We start from the raw sequence: 13,440 nt of genomic DNA on the forward strand, positions 1-13,440 counted from the left end.
TCCTGGTGAGATCAGTGGGGTACTATTCCCCTCAGGGCAGGCACCCCTGTGCCCTTATATGCAAACAGGGATAGAGCTGTGCCTATACCTCAGCAACACGTCAGCTCAGCGACACCTTCAGAAGAGACAGAAAAGCAAAAGCAGATAGAATGAGTGAGAAACTTATTTTGCCAACTGGACTGAGCAAACCTGGAGATAGTGGTTTGAGTTAAATCGATGCTGAAATTGATTTGTTTAACTGATGTTTTCAAGATGCACAGTTAATGGCAAAAACATAGTAGGTATTTATTATTTTGACTAAAAATGTTGAAGATTAATTTATCTTATCTTGTAGCTGAATTTCCAAGTCAAATACAGCATTTTTTTCACATTGGCAGGACACATGAGTTCATTAATCACTGAAGAGATGGAGCAATGAGATAATCTTATGAAGTTTGACTGAGACATTAAAATAATCCAGGTTTTTATCAATCCCAGATTCCTGGCCCAAATTCCTGGCACGAGTATGCAAGCAGAAGGCCAACCTTGCTCGCAGGAATTCTTCCTAGGCTTTTATATGGGATATAGTGCATATAACAGATACACCCTCAGGATTTTAGCCAAAGCCTGGTAAAAAAAAACTTGATTCATCATTTAGAGGAACCAGATAGAAATAAGAGTTTGAATTTTTTTTGAGTGATATAAATATGACTATAAGATAAAAATCTGTGTATGTGGTTTCAGGAAATTTTAATTTAACAGTAGAAAGTCAGGCTGAACATCAACATAAGATAAGTTAACACAGTAAGATCTGTTAGAAAGTAACTGAGGTCTCCAAAGGCAATGTCTTAAGAACTGAGCAGACAAAGGACTAGAAACAGACATGGCCAGTGCACCACTCCTTAGAGGACAAGCCATGTGCATTTTTTCATCTGCACTAAGACACTTTCCTGTAGAAAGGCTGAACAAGACAATTAGAAAGGGATACAGTGGGACAATGAAGACTATTCCTACCCACACCCATTGCACAACTTCACACAGCTATATATATTGGTATTTTGATTTGATTGAGCCTTTAGAGAAGGGCAAATTACCAAGAATTTCCTACAGGTTATTTGGTATAACACAATCCAGGATTAATTTCTCACTCCACCATAATACGTTCACCTGATCAGACATTTCTGAAACATCTTAGACCAGGCCCTTCCTTTTCTGAAGTCTTCTTTTCTGAAGTAGCTTGGAGCTGCTCCCCATCCTCCCTAAGCCCTTTAGTCTTCGCACACATGCCTTTACTTTCTGACTACTTCAGATACCTATATCCCAACCTGCAGTACCTTACTCCTGAGTGACCATCATCAGTAACAAGTATCCTGTTCCCCAAAACCCTTCTGTCCCATTTCTTGCAAAACCTTATCTCACCTAAGCCCTCAAATGCATCTTTCTGATTCTCTACCCTTGATTCAACCATAGGTACCCACCACCAGGTGGCCTCTGGCATGGCTTACCAGACAGCCCTTTCCTCACCACCATTCTATGGGCTGTTCTCTTCATCTAAATAAGCAAAGGCAGGATTGCAATTTACGGCGGTTTCTTGAGCTCCCCCTAAGGCGCACTATATTCCCTCCTACACCAACCTAGACAGAAGTGGAGGAACAAACTCAATTTCAGTATGCCCACATGTGCTACGCTTGCACAACCCTAGGCTTTATATCACACGGAGAGGAAACTGTGCAAGTCCTCCATCACACAGCTACAGGACCAGCTGTTAGCCAGAACATCTCATAGCTTTAGGTGGCTGGCACGCTACTCATTTCCCGGCTACATGAATATGGGGGTGGGAAACACCAGTGGAAATAAGTAAGTAGGATGGGTTTCATATGACTAAATACAGACATCAATATTAATAGCAGTTACCCTGTGCTTCTTTTTCTGCCACTGTGAAAAAATCAGGAACACCCTAAAGTGCGAGCAGAAAGAAATAAGCATCTTTAATACTAAAGTAGATATCTGAAATAATGCAGACATCGAACTCCTTAAGTCTCTCCCCTGCACTGGGAGCAATTCAGCTGCAACCATCAACACTACAGATGAGTAAAATTAGCTGAGGTGAATCCCACCCATCCTGCTTGGCACACTCCACCACAGCGTATTTTAGGTTACTCATTGGCAGTCTGATGTTTCAGCACAAACATAAATGTCCTTCAGGGAACCGTATTTCTGATTAGGCAAATGAACATTTTAATTTCAGTGTAAGTGAAATGACTAGGAAGTTGACTGTAATGTTAAACTTCCCCAGCAATAAAAAAAAAAGATAGCATAGCCATAACGGTTCTTCAGGTACTTCCAAAGTCCCCAGCTGCAGAAGCTGGGACCCATCCACAGATTTGGGCCAAGACAGAGTCACCAACGCAGCTGTGCTTTCCTGGGGGTGCTTGGAGGGCACCCATCAGGGCAGTGCTTCCCTCCTATTTCTGTTCAGTCACCCCATACCCTTCAAACACACCTGAGACACCAGGTCAGCCCTCCTGGTTTGTCCTTACACAGCGGGGAAGAGGGGGGAGCACAAGGGAATGTGGCAGAAATTGTACCAGTTAACCTCAAGCGAAAGTTGGGTCTGCCTCTGTGCTCAGTGCAGACCTTAAACTAAAGTTGGACCTTTTGTAACCCCTCAAAGTCCAGGCAAGCTTCTCCCTCATCCAAGATTGGGCTGGTTCTAGTCTGGATTTTGTCTTTTAATCAGTTCTGCCCTTGCTGTGTGAGTTACCATCTCTGTGATGAGAGGTGATGGAGATCTCTGCAGGGCTCTGCCCACTTTCATGTCCAGCAGAACACACTGTTGTCATGCATTCTCCAAAGGGACTGTATTTGGGGAGGTTATAATTGAGCATTTTGAATGTATTACACCACAGTCTCCTCTGATGCCTTTCTCTCCCTGTGGGTAACTCCAACCACGGATTTTTCAAAATAACAATCTTGGTTCCTTGAAGGACAGCTTTTGAGAAGTAGGGCAATGTGCAATCAAAGGAGAGAGACAGGAACCGATAGGCTTGGTGTTAAAACAAGAACCCTGCTGCTATCCTCAGGGAAAGGCCTTTCACTTCATATATCCCTATTTTCTCTCACTCTGTCAAAATCTGAATTTTTTTAAAAGCAGCTGAGAGTCCTTGCCACCACGGCAGTTTTTCATCTCTCTGTAAGATTCAGCCTGATGTTTAGAATTCTTTTTTCTTCCAGCTTCAGGCCGTTTGAAGCTCGAATATGAAATAAAAGGCAGCAAGTCTAACGCAGGGAAAGAAAATGCATATTTGTATGGCTTGATAGCTCCTAATTAGTTTTGTAATATGTATACAATGCCCAAAAGCATTGACAGATCCCTTTCTGTAAATATAAATGGAGGCATAAATGAAATCTTCCCTTTGAAATAAGAACAACATATTCAAATTGAAGAGAAATGTTCCCATCTAGACAGCTGGCTGATTGAGAACTAAGGGTTCACTGAAAGCATAGATTTGCTGGTCCCTCCTCACTTAGGACCACGCAAGCAAACCTGCACCTGGGAGAGGCTGCCTTCTGGCAAAGCCAGTGCTTGAGAACCCACCCATTTTTCATTGAATAATTTTCCCTTAAAAAAAATCAAGCAAACAAAACCTGCCTTTCTCAAAGGATGTTTTTAAAGCAGCACTGTATCTTCCAGTCAACTGGTTTTATAACCAATAGCTCTACAGCATAAGATGGTTAACTTGCTAATCAAGTGCTTCACAGAACAGCAGACTCTGTGCTAACATGCATCCAGGACATGTGTACGCTTGCGTGTAGAATTTTCATGCTCAGTGCTAATATAAGAACCAATTATTCTCAGCCTAGAAGAGCCCGTGTAGTCACTACAGAACAGCAAGCAGCGTGGTTATGCTGCCATCAAGTGGATAGCCATCCTACACGCTACTGAACTTTAAATATCTTCCAGGAGCGGTAAAGACAACTGTATTTCAGGGCTGTACTAAAAATTTTGGAGTTTCTTAACACCATACTAACAAATGTCTGCAGTGTTGAGCTGATAAATTATGCATTTGCAGATTAATTGGACAAATTTAACTGTAAACTTTCTCAGGATCTCTGGCAACCTTCAGTTGCCCTAATAACATGGGAAAAGTCTGTTCGTACATTCTTCAGATATATGACTGTTTCATATTCAAAATCCCAAATTGTACCAGATACCTGGCAGTACTAGTGGAGGCAAAAGGGGTTGGGGATCCTTTCAGAATGACAGTGAGGATGGGGCTCCAAGGAGCCTAGCCCTCCTGATGACACAGAAAGTTTTTTCAGTATCTATAAGCTGATAGAAATAATTTTAAAATGCCTATGAGCCGCTGGCAAAAAGTTAATTTATAGTCCAAAAGTTTAGCCCTAGTGAGCAAGCTCTATTTCATACAGTTTCTGGCTTCTTCACAGGTTTGTTTTTTGTTTTGGGTTGTTTGGGGTTTTTTTTGGGGGGGGGGGGGGGGGGGTTTTTTCCTTATGTCCAAAATACTTGAACATTTTTTATTTAAAATTGTACAATAATGTAATAAACTCTTCATCACTGCCATTACTGAGTTCCTTTTTGTGTTGCGTTCTACAGCAAAGTTTATCAGGGCTTCTGTCTTTATAGCCAATTCCCACAGAGTGAAAAAATGCAACCCACTGAGACATGTTGGTTCTTTTCTTAGCCCAAAAAGGTTGCTTAAATCACTGTCCCCATTTTTCAGAATAGTTTCATGGAATAAATTATTTTTTTGCTCTTTCCAACATCTATTTCTGAGACAAGATAAACTAAATATCTTTTAAGTTTTTAACGGGAACAAATAAAATTCTTGCCTCAATTTACAAAGCTATTTTCTATACAGATTAGTGAAATATGAAGCATATTTGCTAGTGCTTTTTTACCTCAGAGCTCTTACTGAAAAATAATATTTAAAAGTGGAGCTACAGACAATACTCCCCTCTAGGGGCAAAACCACAATTTGCAACATTCAATTCAGCAGTGTATCATTTGTAAACCATTAGTGAAATAAAGCAAATCATGTCTACCAAATCAAAGACAACCAGAATTAGTTAAGTTATTCCCTGCAGAGGATGCTGCTGCCTATGAAATCTGTCTTTACATGCTGTGTCCTTATATCTTCCTGCAGAAAGGTTTTAAAACTACATGTATATACAAGCCCATTTATCAGATTTCCCTAGCATCATATACCCCATCAACTTCTGACCTAGGCAAAGTATTGTCAAATGCAAGATGCAAAGAATAAATTTTTTCTTTATAAGTAAACACATGTATCATGAAAATGTATGTACTGACAAGTGCTAAAGCTGGAAGTTTGCTCAGCTGATCATATTCTGTATATTTGGAAGTCAAATAAGACAGAAGGTCAGCATCGTCTCGGCTGCTTTCCTCCTCTTCATTCAGGCAGCCAGATGCGAGGTTGCAAAAGCAATTCAGGCATCTCCGTCAATGACAGAGGGTCCAATCCTCCCCACACGAATTACTCCTACGTACAGTCTGGGAAGTTCGCAATTCCTCCTTGGAAACGAGGGGAATGCAGAGCTAACAGAGTATTGTCTCCACATCCCCAGATCCTGAGAATCTAGTAAGCCTGATGGGAGCTACAGCAGATGGGGCTCAAGCCTCAGCTAAGACCCAGTACCTTCAACCAGTGCACCAGCACTGAGACAAGCAGCTCTCCCCTCGAAAAGCCCAATGCTGCCTATCTTCTCAAGCAAGGCCATCCTAGTTAGCACTGTCTTCATCAGGACATGCAAAGGCATGAAGGAGCTGGCTGCACGTCACAGCCACCTCTGCACTGGTTGGGATGGGATCCTTAAGCCACCTCACATCAGAGCATCGCTCACGCTGCTGAAACGCCCATCATGAAAAATTGCTATCCCTAAAGCAGCACAGCTCCATGCACATTACAAAAGCAGTCTCCTGACTTGTGTTTAAACAGAATAGCACAGACAGTCTTATTTTTAAAGTTATTACTTGCAATAGTGGAAGGCAAGCTATTTAAAAAGCTTTGCGCTCCATTTCTTATCACATACACCATGGTTAGTGGGAATTTATTTCCACACACATGCACACCCACACACAATACTCTACCAAAAAAAAATGTTATGTTGCATGTTTTTTAGGTTAGAAAAGCGTTCCGTCTCTTTCTGTAACTTACAAAAATGTCAATCCCAAAGAGCTTTCCCCTGTGAAAACCAGCGGAAAAGGGACTGAGTGGGATGATGAGAAAGTCTGTGTCAAACCCAAATTTTTCCCCAGCCTCGTATGTTGAGCAGGACACTGTTTTCCTCAGTATACCTAGAGCATCTAATGTGAGAATACTCTGCCACGGTCACAGGAGAGGGACCTCCACAGAGTAACTCAGATTCAGCAGTAAGCTCACCTAGGTTTCACTCACCTGGGTCTTGCTCTGCTACCTCAGGTGGCTCAGCTCATTGTGCTTTCCTGCATTTAACACTGCAAAACCCAGTGCTTGCACAGAAATTACATGCCAGCTGTGAATCCACTACGTAATGTAATGTTTTGCTCCAGGGTTACTGTACACCTGATCTGGACTTTGCTTACACAAGTAATTTACACAGATAATCAGGAATTGCCTCTGCAGCAGTCTCTGGAGTAGTGCTAGTGTAGTCCTAGCAGCAGTGAGACTGGTTTTAAGGCTGGCATTACAAATAAATTTATGAAAATAATTTTCTCTTGTTGTTATTCTGTCCTTTATTCAATTAAGCATGTGTGCGTATCCTTGCATTGTTTCAGTTTATTATTGCGGAGATCACTGACTTGGGGCTAACAAGAACAGCAATAACACGTAACTGAAGAGAAAATGAGGGGTTTTTTTCCATCTTTTAAGCATGACCTCTGTCATGTCTAAGTCTTTTTAGCACTAGCGCAGTTACAGCTGTGATGGTCTAAAGCTGTAAGGACTTACATACAAATACCCTACATCTCCTAAATCTCTTTTCCTTTCAGAAGAAGGGATTTAAGGCTAGGGAAAAAATAAATGAAAAAATAAAACAGGTCAAAAACACCTGAAATAAAATCTGGGAAGCTCCAGGTGCCTGCATACGAAAGTGTAATCTCCTCAAGCCCCAACAAGTCTTATCCACTGGGCCCCAGGAGTGAGCTCAGGGCTTGTCCTTGCAACGTGCAGCATCAGATGGCTGTTGGCTCTGCCCCGCAGCGCCAGCGCTGCAGTGGGACTGAGTCCCGGTGGAAGCTCTGCTTCCCACTTCTTTTGCTGGGGACTGCCTGCTGAAAACTCATTTCAGCACCAAACTTCAGGCTCCTGAGCACTTTGTTGGCTCTCAGGTACCACTCCAGGCTCATATGAGAAAAGCAACACTTTGTTGCTCAGTAGGTTTTTCCTTTCATCTCTTTTTCAAGTGTTGTCCATAGGACTATGCTCTTGGACAAAACCCTGTTGCTGACAGCAGTCTTAATTACTACAGGCTAATTACCTTTAATGAGCAAATTGCCATGTATCAATGTGGGATTTGGTCTGAGAAGAATTTCAAGACAATCCTCTATCGTTACCAATATCATACCTTATATCTAGATTGTGCAATGATGAAGCTTGGTCGTATCCTCTAATCAGATGAGGAGCACGACCCTGAACATCTGAGACACAAATCTGCTTCTCTGCTAATACAGTGCCAGCTTTGTTGTCAGGAAAGTACCTGCTAAAGCCGATTCACAATGCTGCTAGCCTATTTCATTTATCTCTATAATGATTTGCCTTTTAGCACTATCAGTGAAACTGAAAGAAAATAATAATAAAAGATCCAATGGTTCAAGATGTACTGCCCCAGAAGGAGATCTCAGTTTCTGGCCTTGGAGACAGTTCTGCAATCAGCACTACAGCTGCAAATACAAACAGTAAGAGAGAACAGATCTTCATAAAAAGGCTGGACTGAATCATCAAATCTGTTGAGAATATGCCTTCCATTTAATCAAAGGAAATATTTAAGCACTAGCAGTATTCAGAAGCTACAAATTAATTGGTACTTGTAGGCACCAATTATGTTTTCCATTTTTCTTGATATTCACATAAACATGGGTGAAAGATAGGTTGCCTGACTCTGCTAGGAGTGGGGGAGCTAATGCTCCCCACAAGTATTTGTAGAGGTAGTTGGGAATCAGCATTAGAAGAAATTGATCTCGTTTATTACCTCATGGTATACAGCAGTGTGCCATCATCCTCCAGGCGCAGAAGTTTGTTCGGGGTTGTCATGTTGTGAGCAATAGACTTCTTGCCATTGTGGAAAAAAGTGTCTGGGGTCCAAATCTTGCTGGCGAGCAGATTGTTAAGAGGGAGACGTTGCATAGGGCCTTTGAATCGCAGCCTTTCATCTTTCCAGCTTTGTCGGAAAAAAACGTCAATGGTGTATTCCTGGCACAAAGAAACAGTTGAAGTATTGCAGGATCTGAACAGAAGCAACCGTTCCAAAAATGACTTTAGCAATGTAAATACAATGGGGGTGGCAGCCACATGCTTGAACTTACCATTTCTGTGTCTGACACAGGACCAAAACTGGTAACATAGATGTCTGTTTTCACCTGAGTTATTCTTTCTGTAATAAATACAGGTTGTGTATTAGTAGTTGCTTTAAGGTACAAATACAAGCCTGTGATGCATTTCTGAATCACTCAAAAATCCCCAAAAGCTTGAAATTAGGAAGACATTTGAGGAGGCATTTCATCCCTGATCAAATGCAGTTGTTAACCTTTGGGAGCCCAGGCTCCCTTCTTATAATCCATGGAAAGAAACAGGCCCTTCAAGGGTTCACTTCCTCTGACCAACAGGTTTTGATCATAGATCACAGAATCACAGAATGGTTCAGGCTGGAAGGGACCAAAAAGATCATCTAGTTCCAACCCCCCTGCCATGGGCAGAGACACCTTCCACTAGACCAAGTTGCTCAAAACCCCATCCAACCCGGCCTTGAACACCTCCAGGTTCCCTGGGCAACCTGTTCTGGTGCCTCACCACCCTCATGGTGAAGAATTTCTTCCTAATATCTGATCTAAATCTACCCTCTTTTAGTTTAAATCCAATACCCCTTGTCCTATCACCACACTCCCTGATACACAGTCCCTCCCCATCTTTCCTGTAGGCCCCTCTTAAGTACTGGAAAGCTGCTATAAGGTCTCCCCAGAGCCTTCTCTTTTCTGGGCTGAACAACCCCAGCTCTCAGCTTGCCCTCATTAGCCCTCTGATTCTCTTCATGGCCCCTCCTCTCCAACAGGTCCATCTCTTTCTTATGCCAGGGGCCCCAGAGCTGAACGCAGTACTCCAAGCGGGGTCTTATGAGAGTGGAGTATATGGGCAGAATCACCTTCCTCGACCCGCCAGTCACACTTCTCTTGATGCAGCCCAGGTTGTGATTTGATCTCTGGGATGTAAGCACATGTTGCTGGCTCATATTCAATACCTACTACAGGGTGAGATGAAGTCTATCTTGGAAGGACATTTTCCCCTATGCTGGCTTGGGTGATTTGCCCAGTCTCAGACATCTGTATTATAGATGTCCATAGTTAGGTGAAATTAATTCTACCCTCAAGTCTCTAAGTCCTTCTGGCATCTTTTCAAATCCAGGAGTAATTTAATTTAAGGGCAGAAATTTCAGAACTTTGTTATATAAGGCAGGAGCATCAAGCCCTATTTTCAAGCATCTCTGTGTAAAGTGAGAGGAGAAGGAGAGAAAGGGATGGAAGCAAATGTGTTGGTCTCACAAGAGGAAGGGGTGGGGGTAGCCGGATTAAAAAAGGGCCGAGAAGAAACATAACAGATGGTTTACACATGGGTAGAAGATGAGAGAAATCTGGGGGATAGAGAGCTGGAGGAGGGCTCAACAAGGTTACGATGGCAAGCAACTATTCACATGTTATGGTTTTAAAATAGCTGCTGTAGAGGTTATCAAAATGACATATCAGTATAGATTTGCTGTAGCTGTCTAAAAATGGGTGGTTTGGGGATGTGTTTTTAAGAGAGATTTTTGTCACTGGCATAATTTTATACATGCTGACCAGTGAGGAAACCTTGCAGCAACCTGTGAGCACCCTGTCTCGCTCACCTTAGGGAGTACCAGAAAGAAAAGAAACTCAAACCGTATTCAATTACAGAAAAACTGCATCACATGCTTTCCTAACCCAACCTCAGATGATCTCCATGACTGAAAGAAGATGACTTTCAGTGACCTTTGCATTGTGCCCTGTTTGCCAGAAGACAAATCTACTTTCTGGGCTTCACTGAGCTAATGAAACACAACTTCTTCATCAAGGCTTGTGTCACGTATGGGTACCTGTTCAGGAGGTCATCATGTAGACAATGGTCCTGCATAGTGGGAAACTGGCCACAATGCATGTGTTATCCTACCTCCCAGTCCCGGCCGCAGTCGGTTGTCGTAGCCATCCAGCAGACCGTCCAAGATCCTGGTGAATATAGTGATGTTATCATTGGCGTCCTCTTTTCCCGATGCTGTTGGCGTTTGCGAGAAGCTATTTTATGCAAATGAAAAGAAACACATCAAACGCCGTGACGGCCTCAGGGGGCTTCAGTCTTAAGGGAACCTTCAAGCCTCTCCCCTCTCTTGCTGCTCCAGCTGAGCAGCACAGGGAGCAGCAGCAATTTCGTCACTGCTATAATCAATCACAAATAGCTGTCAGTGGAGAAGAAGGACCCAAAGAAGGACCCATGCCATGGAGGTACTGCCCTGGGGCACCACACTGAGGCACATCTGAGCCCACTGACCCTCTTGCCATAACGCACTGGGAGATCCCAGTCCCCCACACTGCCCTGCCCCTCCTCAGCCTCACCACTTCCCCAGTGCTGACATGCCACCATTCCCTGCGGGGAGCAAGGTCAGTTCAGAGGGCCAGGAGAAGCTGTTACTGGTTTTTCCCCAGGTTAGCTCTCCAGTCTTTGGGAACTGCATCAGCTGGCAGGGGAGCTGCATGAGCAGCATGGGTTTGCCTGGGGACACTCCTTCAAGCCTGCCTGAAGGTACTCTTTAACCCTTACATGCCAAATAGCTCCTAATTTCCACAGTTTATGTAATTTATTGCCAGAACAAAAGGATGAACTCTAAGCTTATTTAAGGATAACAAACTACCACTGTATTCAAAACACTCCACCCCAGATCACTGGGGTATCTGAAAAAAACATACTGCCATTCAGAAAACACAGTTCTTCATTCCTCCTCTCTCTTTTGCATAAATTAGTCCTCCCTTGTAGTATGCAAATAACAGCAACGTGTACTGGGCCTCATTCCATATCTTTGGGCCAGGTCTGTTTTTATTCTGAACTCCTTATTATTGCATCATTTTATCCATGGCTCAGACCTAGGAAGCTGCACACCGCACAGCTACAACTTGCCTTTTTTAGTCCATTTGATTTTCATTCTAAGATGCCTAGGAGAATCCCCTGCCTACTAATGCTTTTGCTTACCTAAAGAACAGACACTTAAGTTTATCTGTAAGCATGCTTCATCTGCAGCAAGCAATGAGTATCTCTTCAGACAGCAAGCTTGCTCACACACAGTGCTCACTCAAGTTTCAGTCTCGGCTGAAATCGCCATCACCCCTCTAGGAGCTGTACCCTGCCTCATGCACCCTGCAAGCAGACAGGAATCACTTACACTCCAGCAACCTGAATTCAATGTGAGCCAGTCACCAGAGATAAATTTTTAAAAACCCATGTTTATTTACTATCAGTCCACAGGGAAATAAATCAGTAAATAAACAGAGAACCTCGAAGCACCCCTCTGAACAGCTTGCCTTGCAGAATGCTTATAACATACGTGTTAAGCTTACCTAACAGAACAGGATTTAGACAAAGAAAGACAAGAGACCTCAACCTGGTTTTAATTGCACAAGGTTTACACTAATGGGACATCATTGACACCTGTGTAATGGGTCCGGAAGTTTTACTGACGTGAGACCTGGCTCAGGACAAGCTGCTGGTGGCCATGTAGCCCCTCACAGTCATGTGGACCCCCAGTCCTTCACCTGTTCCCTTCACAGTTTGTGTGCTTCTGCTGAAAAAGGAAAGGATTGCAAAGCCTCTCAGGAAAGGGGAGTGAGGCTGGGAGGTGGGAGCATGGGTACAGTTCCCAGGAACACTGAAGCACATGCAAATGTCTGGCTGAGGAGGCTTGTCAGGCACAGTGCCATCAGCACTGCTGTGACCCTCAGCAAGCTCAACTCTGGAAAGCCCAAGGCCACTGAGGAGCTTCCCTTCACTGCAGACAGAGGCATAGCCACGCATCTCACCCATTTTTCAGGCCATCCCATCTCTCTGTGGTCAAAAGACCAAATTAATTCTGGTTTCTGTGCTGTGACCACAATCTCTAGCGAGTAACCGAGGCAGAAAATGTCACGCACTTGACTATAATGAAAGACAGTTAATCCTGAAGATGCAAACTGATTACAGAAACATTAGACATGCTTACACGACAGACCATACAAGACAGAAGACTGTACGCTTTTCTGTCAATCATATAATCAAAGTGATTCATCACGTAAAAGTGAATGTTTACAAGCAGCAGTGTAACAAATACAAACAGGAGTCAGAAGTTACAGAGGTTCTTCATATGTAGTGACCGAAACTAACACTTTGGTAAAATCCTAGAAGACTATTTTAACTTTTCTTATTTATTTTAGCTCCTTTTTTTTGATGAGAAATGCATCATGTGGTTTGCCTGCTTCACCGTATCAATGTAGAAACCCGTTTTCATTTTCCAATGCATCTGACAAAGAAGTAGAGAAGTCAAACTTCATTTCATTCCTGCAAGTTTCATGAGAAGCAGTGACTAGACAAGGGGAGAGTGATCTAAATTAGTGCCTCATTAAGTAAAAATCTGAGGTCAGCAGTAATCTATTCCCTCTGGCTCACTGACTGGGCCAGTCAGCACGCATGCAGCTCAGAAACAGCCTCAGCAAAACCAGCCCACCTCCCCTCTGCTATTTAAGAAATATGAAGGAGACTTACAGGGTGATTAGGAAAGATTGTGGGAGAAAAGGACTGCAGAGGTAAAATACAGGTGTTGCAGTGGGACATGGGAAAGCGGGATGCCGAACGTGGAGCCGGGATTATTGCAAAGGCACGGTGCTGGGAGCGCAGGACACAAAGCTTCACTAGTTTCTCTGCTCATGAAAAAGCTTGTTATTTTTAGTGCTTATGGCTGAATTCAAAGCCGCCTGAACTCAGAGGGAATATTTCCATTGAACTATTTTTGTGGGGATGGGACAAAATATACTTAGTTCTCATAGCTGCTTCTCTGAATCTACGAAGAGTAATTGATGCTGCTTCCTTCTATCTCAGCTATGTACCTCTTTCACAAGAATAGTACACACACCTCGAATACTGAAATACTTTAATATCTCCTCAGGAAAACCTAATTAATAGGTGAAAAAGATAC

At 43.1% G+C, this 13,440-nt stretch overlaps 1 protein-coding gene across 1 annotated transcript in view; it reads right to left on the reverse strand.

Annotated features, from left to right (window-relative positions):
- GABRA5 (gamma-aminobutyric acid (GABA) A receptor, alpha 5) overlaps window positions 1-10,519 on the reverse strand; it is a gene marked incomplete at its 5' end in the record, with an annotated part of 49,805 nt that extends 39,286 nt beyond the window's left edge. The window contains 3 exons of the mRNA XM_010132458.1: window positions 8,191-8,411; window positions 8,525-8,592; window positions 10,398-10,519. Of these exons, the coding sequence (XP_010130760.1) occupies window positions 8,191-8,411; window positions 8,525-8,592; window positions 10,398-10,519 (411 nt within the window). The remainder of the gene's footprint in view (window positions 1-8,190; window positions 8,412-8,524; window positions 8,593-10,397) is intronic.
- Window positions 10,520-13,440: the final 2,921 nt, after the last annotated feature.

This window comes from Buceros rhinoceros, unplaced genomic scaffold, assembly GCF_000710305.1.
Source record: "Buceros rhinoceros silvestris isolate BGI_N320 unplaced genomic scaffold, ASM71030v1 scaffold9830, whole genome shotgun sequence".
NCBI lineage: Eukaryota > Metazoa > Chordata > Aves > Bucerotiformes > Bucerotidae > Buceros > Buceros rhinoceros.